General features: G+C 40.0%; 1 protein-coding gene across 2 annotated transcripts; it reads right to left on the reverse strand.

Moving 5' to 3' along the window:
- Positions 1–3,682: 3,682 nt before the first annotated feature.
- Positions 3,683–9,166, reverse strand: LOC308099823 (LITAF domain-containing protein-like). Of its 2 annotated transcripts, none has more exons than XM_080448635.1 (5): positions 9,069–9,166; positions 6,572–6,678; positions 5,953–6,000; positions 4,738–4,894; positions 3,683–4,439 (listed from the first exon to the last, which is right to left on the reverse strand). In XM_080448635.1, the coding sequence occupies exons 2-5, from the start codon at positions 6,663–6,665 to the stop codon at positions 4,334–4,336; spliced, it is 405 nt and encodes a 134-aa protein (XP_080304761.1). In that variant the 5' UTR covers positions 6,666–6,678; positions 9,069–9,166; the 3' UTR covers positions 3,683–4,333. The 2 variants fall into 2 exon arrangements, with proteins under 2 accessions (XP_080304761.1, XP_080304760.1); XM_080448634.1 differs by lacking the exon at positions 9,069–9,166 and adding an exon at positions 6,825–6,862.
- Between the last annotated feature and the right edge of the window lie 424 nt (positions 9,167–9,590).

Consider the following 9,590-nt stretch of genomic DNA (forward strand, 5'->3'; position numbering starts at 1 on the left):
CAAAAGAAACATGATTTCAGTGCATTGGCACTGAATTACACCATCGACTTTATGCTGAAGCAAATGGGTACTAGTGACTATGTTAGCAGACCAATGCCAATCTCACTTACAGATAATAATGCAATTCTAGAAAATGTAAGTCAACACTTACACACAGTACACACTCGTTAGAGAGAGAGAGGGGGGGAGAGAGAGGGCAGAGGCGGAGTGCAATGCCAACTGACTCATAATGACATCAATCCTAATCTAGGTAATCCCATGGTTGCTATGGTCACGGTCCAACGGGACCAGGTTAAGTATGGGCCATGTCATAATCTCATAAGCTTGGTTCTGTCTTGTCCTCTACCCCAAGTCTCTGCAAACATTGAATTATCCAAATTCTGTCCTGTATTCTGCCACCAGTGCAACCAATCTTCTCCTGCTGGCGAACAGTTCTTCTGCCACAGGATGTAGTGACTTTCTCCCATATGAGAGGTGTGTGTGTGTGTGTGTGTGTGTGTGTGTGTGTGTGTGTGTGTGTGTGTGTGTGTGTGTGTGTGTGTGTGTGTGTGTGTGTGTGTGTGTGTGTGTGTGTGTGTGTGTGTGTGTGTGTGTGTGTGTGTGTGTGTGTGTGTGTGTGTGTGTGTGTGTGTGTGTGGCTCTTTGTTTGACACCACCCTATCTGAACCCTCTTCATTCTACCAAGGAGACCCAGTGAGATAATGTCCTTCACAGTAATCGTAGGGTCAGGTCAGGTCGACACAGTGGCAGAGGCCTACCGTTGTCCCTGCCTGTTGTTTCCATCTGGTGCTGACTGCGAAAACTACAGGCAGTTTCAACCTATGGGCCAGGGGTCATCACCATGCAAGCTTGTGGTGGTGGACATTTCCATCAATATTTTATTTTTGCCACGGACATGCAAAACAAGTAATCAGTGATATTACCAGTTTCCCATAGGCCTAGCCCTAAATGTATTCTAATACTCTATGTACTAATGGACTCCTGGTGTGCCATAGTGTCTATTCCACTGTGCACACATTTTAAAATGAGCACTTGTAGATCAGCAATTTTCTCTTATTTTTAGCCTATAATGATATGCCCAAAATTGGGATGTCAGGGTTAAAGTGGTTAGCTGTCATTTAGAAAACCTGGAGACTGGGAAGTTATCCACTGTATACTGGCAGGTGGCAGTCCTGAGACAGGCATTAAATGTGGCATGGTCCAAGTGCATGTTTGGGATTTCAAGAATTGGGTTTTAAATTTAATTGGGAAAATAAATTCTACCAGCTAAGCTAGTTTTTTTTTGTCAACTCAAGTTGTGGTTTCCATTAAGGTGAACAGGTACTGTATAGTCTATGTTGATGAGAAAGTCTAAGGTATGCCGATGGAACAATGGAAAAAGACTTGAGAGTCAAAACGGATAATTATGTACAGTACATGAGTGATTAATGAAGGAGGTGGCAGGATTAAAAGGAATGCAGTGTCACAATAGTTTGATGCAAAGGTGCCCAACTTTGATCAGATGTGAGGAAAATAAACCACATGTCTGCTATCATAAGTGCAAAACTATTGTAAGCACATTGTTGTCCACCAGAAGGTGCTAAAATTGCCAAAGCAAATGCAGGTTGAAACACAGTCATGTGGTGATCTATGCACACCTCTTTGTTGCCTGGTTTTTGGAATATACTGGCACTCAGATCAGCCTCAGTGATTTGTTGTTGCTGCCTGACAGCAGCCCAGGCCCAAGAGCAACCAAACTAGTCTGTAGGTAGAGGGAGGCAGCCCAGCTCTCTGCTTATAGCCAAACTTGATTTGTGCTTTTCACAATAACGAATAATATATCAGTTCTTTTTGTATAATATTATATTCTTTGAGAGACACAAACAGCTATTTGGGGGCGTAGCCAAATCCAACATAGCACAAAACTATGTTTAAGTATTGTATTGTAGGGGCCTAATAGAACAACCACCATCTTATGAAAAATGAAGACGGGGCATCAGTTTTCACTGCTTTGACAAGCCATAAAAAGACCCAAATCCTGTACATCGAGATAGTCAAAGCCATGATGTTTTTTACCTCCCTATTTTCATTGTGGTGATGGCAACTGTGATTATACGGATACTAGGGCTGGGCGATATGGAAATCAAATATCACAATATCTTTGACCAAATATATCGATATCGACATTATGATAAATATTCCATATCACGATATTACAATCTCTAAAATCCCAGGCGATGTCTGTTCTTTCCTGCCAAGCTGCAACTGTAAGTAATATTAATACTGTGGAGGTCCTCACAGCGATTTCATTAGATCAGTAACAGTTTGTTTAGGCTAAATTAACATCATGAACATCTAGTTCACCTTACTCGATACATGTTACTTTAATTTCAAATTAAGTAAAAACTAAATTCAGGAAGAAATCATGTTTCTTTTGTTTAATGAAGGATGGCATTGCAAACACGCTGATAACATTTTAATGTGAGCAGTTGCTTTACTAAAAGGATAGAGGGCTCCCCCCGCCCTTGTTCTTTAAATCTGAGAGGGAGGGAAATGAGTAAGTTACACAATGTTCAGCATTAGGCCATATGTATTCATTATGTTTGTTGTTCAAAATATGAATACACTGCCTTTTGGCTGTACAAAAAAGTAAAAAATGGGTCGACATGATTGATAAATCATTTCAACCGGCCGCACGTTATCCTTCATCAGTTGGAAATACGTTCTTTTTGTGGCACATGGCTACGAGGGGAACCAGGAACTTGTGCTTCATATTGACGTGAGACGTCGGTCAGTTACAATGACCAACCGGTGTGGGGACTGCCTAATCACCAATTTAAAGTATTCCTCTTCAGATGTCAGTGTAATCCACCATGTTACCCAACACTCCAGCTCACAGTAAACTCACCCAAGCTCTGTATAAACAAACACATAGGATACTTATTTGATCAATATACATTTAATTTCACAGTTAAAAGTAGAAAGGCTTTTAGAGGATTGTAAATATAGCTGCTTTTGAATGCTTTACACTGTACATTTATATAACAAGTAGGCTACATACAGTACCGTAGAGGTACGGACATAATCAGTGAACAACTTCCTCCACTCCTGACATAATTACTGTGCAATTCCATCCTGCTACCCATACAGCTGCTTTTTTGTGTGTGTGTGTGTGTGTGTGTGTGTGTGTGTGCGCGTGCTTGCGTTTGCGTGTGTACGCACGTGTGTACTGTACCAACGCAACTAAAAAATTTTTTTTTTTTCATTTTCGAGAGATCTAGACAGACAGGCCCAGCCTTGACATTGAGCAGATTGTTTGCAATGCCATCATTCATTGAACAAAAGAAATGAATAAATAACTAAGTATTTTTTTTACAGGAAGTATTAATGGCCTACAGTAATATTACTGAGACCACAAGTGCAAAACTGTTCTGTTGTTTGGTTAATCATTCTCTTGTTTGAGGATGTTGGTTTGAATAGCAGTTAGGAGTGCCACCTAGTTACAAAACTAACAAACCATAAACCACTTACATCATCAGTGTGTATGTGTGTGTGTGTGTGTGTGTGTGTGTGTGTGTGTGTGTGTGTGTGTGTGTGTGTGTGTGTGTGTGTGTGTGTGTGTGTGTGCGCGCACGTCCATGCTTGTGTGTCAGTGTGTATGTGTCGATGGATGGGTGGGGCATTATGTGTGTGTATGCATGAATAGAGTATCAAGAGGGGTTTATTTGTCTCTCACTCATACAACATAAAAGCAGCGAAAGACATATTCTTCAAGATGTGCACAAAACAATACAATAGGCATATAACAACATAATAATAATAATAATGGATGTAAAATGTGTGTACGTGTGCGTGTGCACAAACTTCTAATTCTTCCTTTTAACATTGCCTCCTGGAAAGTACCCGATCAGGACAGGTGCACACTCACTGTACATAAGCTGCTCAATTCAACTGCAGATACTACTGATTAGCCAATAATGGATTTACTTGTATGGAGCGGGTGTATTTATCATGGATATTTTAAAGCTGTTTAAACATGCGTGCGCACTTGTGTTTTGTGACGAATAGCATTGTGGCGCATTGTGAACTTATAGACCTGCTAGTTTCACTATTTTTGAAACTTAAAAAAAAAAGAAAAGAAAGTCTTGTATGATAAGTTTGTCTGATATCATATTGAGAATATACATGCAGACAGTGGATTAAAGCAAGTTATAATTTTGTGATTTTGGACAACATCCTTATAGACATGATCCCTGCGATCTTTGACACACCTCCAAGGGTGTGCTTACAGACACCCCCCAAATTGGGAACCACTTGAGTGAGGATAGTTTTTCAGCCGGGCTTCTCTCCTGCTTCACATCCGTTTATAGACATATATAACGTTGTTGCATTCAGGACAGCTATGTTCCACATCCTTGCAAGAGTCAACACAGAATGGAATTAAACAGCAAGGCCAGCATCTAAAATAAACAAAAAGAGCATTGTTTGTTTTGGATTTAAGAAAGGCGGAAGACAAGGTTAGGTAGCCAAAAAAAAGCTAGTAGACTAAGCTGTGTGTGTGTGTGTGTGTGTGTGTGTGTGTGTGTGTGTGTGTGTGTGTGTGTGTGTGTGTGTGTGTGTGTGTGTGTGTGTGTGTGTGTGTGTGTGTGTGTGTGTGTGTGTGTGTGTGTGTGTGTGTGTGTGTGTGTGTGTGTGTGTGTGTGCCTGAGCGTGTGCCTGAGGAATGCCTTTGTGTGAGTGTGAGGGGACCCGACTCACCCAATGATTCCAAGTCCGCCACAGATCAACCAGGTGAGCAGACCATTTTTGTTGGAGGTCCTGGTGACGACACTGGCCTGGCAGTGGGGACATTTCATCTGTCCGGGAACATCATGCAGCTGTGGCTGTATCACCACCACCTGTGTAACTACAGGGGCTGTAGGGACAATGTCAATTTAGTTACTACTCTACCATCAGTGGTGAACAGTAACAAAGTACATTTACTTGAGTACTGCATTTTGGATACTTAAAGACTTTCACTCCACAACATTTCAAAGACAAACACTTTTCTAGGGAGTGTAAAAGTACATTATGAATTAACCACTTAAGCCCTATTTCTAAAATAGTGAAAATAGCCGATCTACAACCTCACAACGCATCACGACGTGACACGTTGTGAGCTTGTAGATAGGCTCTTTTATTTATATTTCTTTTATACTTCTGGAAAATCTTTTAATTTGGGCGGATGTCAAAAAAAAAATCTTTTTTTATGATAAAAACTTTATTTGAGTTTTTACTTTTAACAGAACAGATAATAAAACAAATATACAAATAAACATGTAAGAAAATCAATATTCAGAGAAAATCAGATGTCAACATTTTTATACAGCAAATGAATTATATTAAAATGAAAATATACTTTGTAATTTGTACTTTTGTATTCTTAATCATTTTTTAAAGCATGTACCGTACTTTTGAATATGTAAGTATTTTTTAAAGAAAGTACTTCAGTATTTTAACTCAAGTACAAATTTGACAGAGCAACTGTAGTCGAGTAATATTTGACCAGGAGTATCTATACTTTGACTCAAGTACTGGGGTTGAGTACTATGTCCACCACTATCTACCGTACATCACTCAATATCAAAGCACCAGCTGGATTCAGACAGACATAACTTTACTCATGATTTTAACACTTCTCTACTTAGGCTGTTGACACTCTCCAGTGATGTGAAATCCTGATGTGACATAGTATTCTATATAGTACAAGTCACAACCTTTTTTTTAAACTTGTGCAGAGAGAATAGAATACAAAGATACATTCAAAGGAGAGATAGGGAGAATGTGAAGTGAATGAGATCACCTTGATTTTCCTGCTAAGCAAGTGGTTTGGGTGGAGACAGGTGAAACTTGGATTGTGTGGCTGTTCATACATTTGACTGAACAGTGGAGTGGGTGGTGAAGGGTGTTGAGGGGTAGGGTTTATGTGCTCACCAGGTTGTACAGGATATTGTGTTGCCCCATAAGGTCCAGGCTGTGGAACTGAGGAGACAACAATTTAACCAAGAAAGATATATATAATTTGTATTATTATTATTATTATTATTATACAATGGCAGGACAAATTTACAGTAGTAAAGCTACAGTATGTGATCTTTGAATGAATAAGGTTTTAATGCAGAGTGCGTTTTGTTTTTAAAGTGAAAGCCCACCTGAAAGCCACACAAATAGTACAGAGATAAACTAGAGATACTGCATCGCAATTGTGCACCTCCGCCAACCAGTTGACTGTCTGTCCAGCCTCATAATACTATACAGTGTGTAGTGAAGACTTTGAAAGAATTTAATGAATGCAGTTTGTGAGGTCACAGTGACCTTGATCTTTGACTTTTGACCGCATGCTTCTATTCAGTTAATCCTTAAGTCCCAGTGGACATTTATGCCTAATGTCATTAAATTCCCATAAGGCATTCCTGAGATATTGCGTTCATGGCATTGGGACGGAAGAACAACCTGAAAACATAATGCCTCCGGCTGTGGATTTCCACCGTTGTAGGCATAAAAGAGAAAAGAAAAGAAAAGGTCTCTCTCATGCAGATCTGTGGTCTGTCACCTGTTGGGTACATCGGCTGGGGAGGATAGACAGCTTCACTGAGGTTCAGAGGGGGTCCAGGGTAGGGAGGTGCCGCGATATTACCCTTTTCCATTCTGCAGGTCAGTCTGAGGATGGAGGACAGAGAGAAGGTAAAGACTACAAACAGTGAGAGAGATAAAGAGTACAGCCAAAATGCCAGTTCCCTTCCAAAGGTCATAAAAAACATAATAAAAAAATAAAATCATAACAATGGCTATTCATCAGGTATCACAACAAGCCATGATAAGAGATCATCTTTATTGTCCAAAATGTGTCAATCTTCCTTTGGCTTCAAAGTTTGGTTAAAACACATCACCATACTGTAGATCACGATAAATAAAAGTAAAACACAACTTGCACAGTACAGACAACATTATCGGGTGTTGTACAGTGTTGTCGCGAATTTAGCAAACTTATTGCATTTGGTTTGAAAACCTTTTTGTAAATGTTCTTCTTCAGTGGCCTTATAGCAGCTTGCAGAGGGCAGTTTTATGCATTCTTTAAAGAGAAAATGAACAGGATCAGACACAATTTGTCCAGTTTTTTGTTTACCTGGATTTTACATACGCATCCCAGTTGTTCCTGCTCTCAAATACTTTTATTAGCCATGTTTGTAAATTCTGAATTATTCTGAATAACCTTGGAATGTTCACAATGCTACTTGAGCACTGTTTGGTTATGCTAACTGAGTTTTGAGGAATGTGTGTTCAGCTTGTAGGTTTGGTGACATGGCACTTTTGACAGTCTCAGCTTAACACTAGAAGTCGTTACTGGAAGTTGTCATAAAGAGGGGTGGAGGATTTCAGGTAACTGACAGGTGTTAGCTTGAGGACGTGTTGGCTGATTTTTGCTTGTGTAGTGAGCCGCTTCCTATCACACACACTCTCCTGCTGGCCTAGGGATCATTTGTCTCACCTTTTGCCTAATCTATAACCTCATCATCAAACACAATGTAAGTGGAATGGTAAATTGCCTGACTAGATATGTTCAAATCAAGTTCATCAAGTCAAGCAAAAAAGCAACAAAAAACTGGTGTGTTGGTACGAGGAAATGAAACACAGCACTGTACTGTATGTGTGTGTAGCTTGCAAGGTAGTATCCACCCACATACGTTGATGGGAAATAAACGCAAACTAAATGTTCAGAAGAAGGGCCAGTAATAAAGGGTGAGAGGTTTGCAGTAACACACCGATACTCCAGGCCCAGCCCTCAGGATGTTCTCTGCTAAAAAAAAATCACTATGATTTCCTGTTAGCATATACCTTGGGCCATCACAAGTTCATACTGACCACCCCCAACTCGGGGCCGTTTGGTCTCATTGGAAACCTGAGGTTGTCTAAAATCAAATTGTATCTCTATCTTTGGGCCAGGTCTAAATTTGAGCGTGCCACAGTCTCCGAAAGACAGTCTCGCCGGCGTTCCAGCCAGCAATCCCGCAGGTCTCATAGGGGTAATAAAACATTGAGAAATAAATACACACTTTGGACCAATTTTTTCTTGGAATCATTTAAATCCCTATAGTAATTGTCAAGATACAAAGGTCATCTTGGGCTCAAATTGAAGCTTAGGGACATGGGAAGTTTTCTATATACAATTGAGGCAGTGATATGCACCATAAAGTGCTGGAAAATAATCATCTTTGTTTGTCAAGCGGACAGTATTTTCTTTTGCGTTTCTGGGGATGTTGTAGGTCATATCTAAAAATACAATGGTAGCAAGCACTAGAATCCTATTTTGCTACTTACCCCTATGTGTCAGGATACTCCATGCCGAATTTAATATGTGAAAGACAATTTATGTAATTTTAGTAAATTAATATAGCCATTAACATAATTTCGGCCCAAAAAAGGGGTTTTGGGGCCCCTGAGACCAAACGGCCCCGAGTTGGGGGTGGTCAGTATGAACTTGTGATGGCCCAAGGTATATGCTAACAGGAAATCATAGTGATTTTTTTTTAGCAGAGAACATCCTGAGGGCTGGGCCTGGCTCCCGGTCCTATGCATGCAAACTGTGAGGGAGAAGAATCTGCTCCACTATAGTCCTACGCAAACACACACACACACACAAAGACTCACACACGTTTGCACAAACACAAACTCACTTGTTCTCACAGCAGAACTGTTTGCCGAGTTGAGTGGTCATTCAACTCATTGTCAATCTACACGCCTGTTCTTTTTCCTTTAAGTAAATAAAGCCTGTGTAAAACGTTTGAGTAAAGTTATTGGATACTGAACTACTGTATAATATTTACTGCTCTATTTGCAAATGTATTCAAACATTTTAGTATAATTAGTACTGATTAGAGGTTCACTACCACAACCAGGTGTTAAAGGTGGTGAAATTATTTAAATGATTTCCTAGATATTTCCCCATACTTTTGTGTTTTTCTTGCCTTATCGTCCCTTTTCTCAGCCTTGTCTGCCCCCATTTAATCCCAGCCAACAAAGGCTCAAATATAATTAAGATTACACATTACCTTCTGAAGATAGTTTGGGATAGTCCTGCTGCTTCCTGTTTGAGAATAACTTACAGACAGAGAGATGAAAAGACTTACAGTATTCGTATGGAGGAAGCTCAATTGACCATACAGCTCAAATGGAAGGAGGGGCAACATCAGGGCGGAGTAATGTTTGGAAACAAACAGAGCCAACGTGTCATCATTATAAGCATGTGTTGCATAAATATAAACTCTTGACCTACACTCATCATTTACAGGACAAATATTAGCTTAGAGCAGCATAGCATATTAATATGTGCAGAAAGGACATGGTTTCCAGTTTTGCTATGAGAAAAGAAAAAAAACTTCTGAGGGCAGCATTCAATTTCATTGGTTCTCGCGAATGCTGCCCTCAAAAGTCATTCCAATGACTATAAGTCACATCTGCAGCTAACACAAATCAGACAGACAGATACAGAGATCTCCATATATGGGCATAGAACGGACACAGACAGACAGATGGGTACAACGGGTCTCACATATGGGCATATAATGATGACA

This window comes from Gymnoscopelus braueri (assembly GCF_963280865.1).
Source record: "Gymnoscopelus braueri genome assembly, chromosome: 2".
NCBI classification, from domain to species: domain Eukaryota; kingdom Metazoa; phylum Chordata; class Actinopteri; order Myctophiformes; family Myctophidae; genus Gymnoscopelus; species Gymnoscopelus braueri.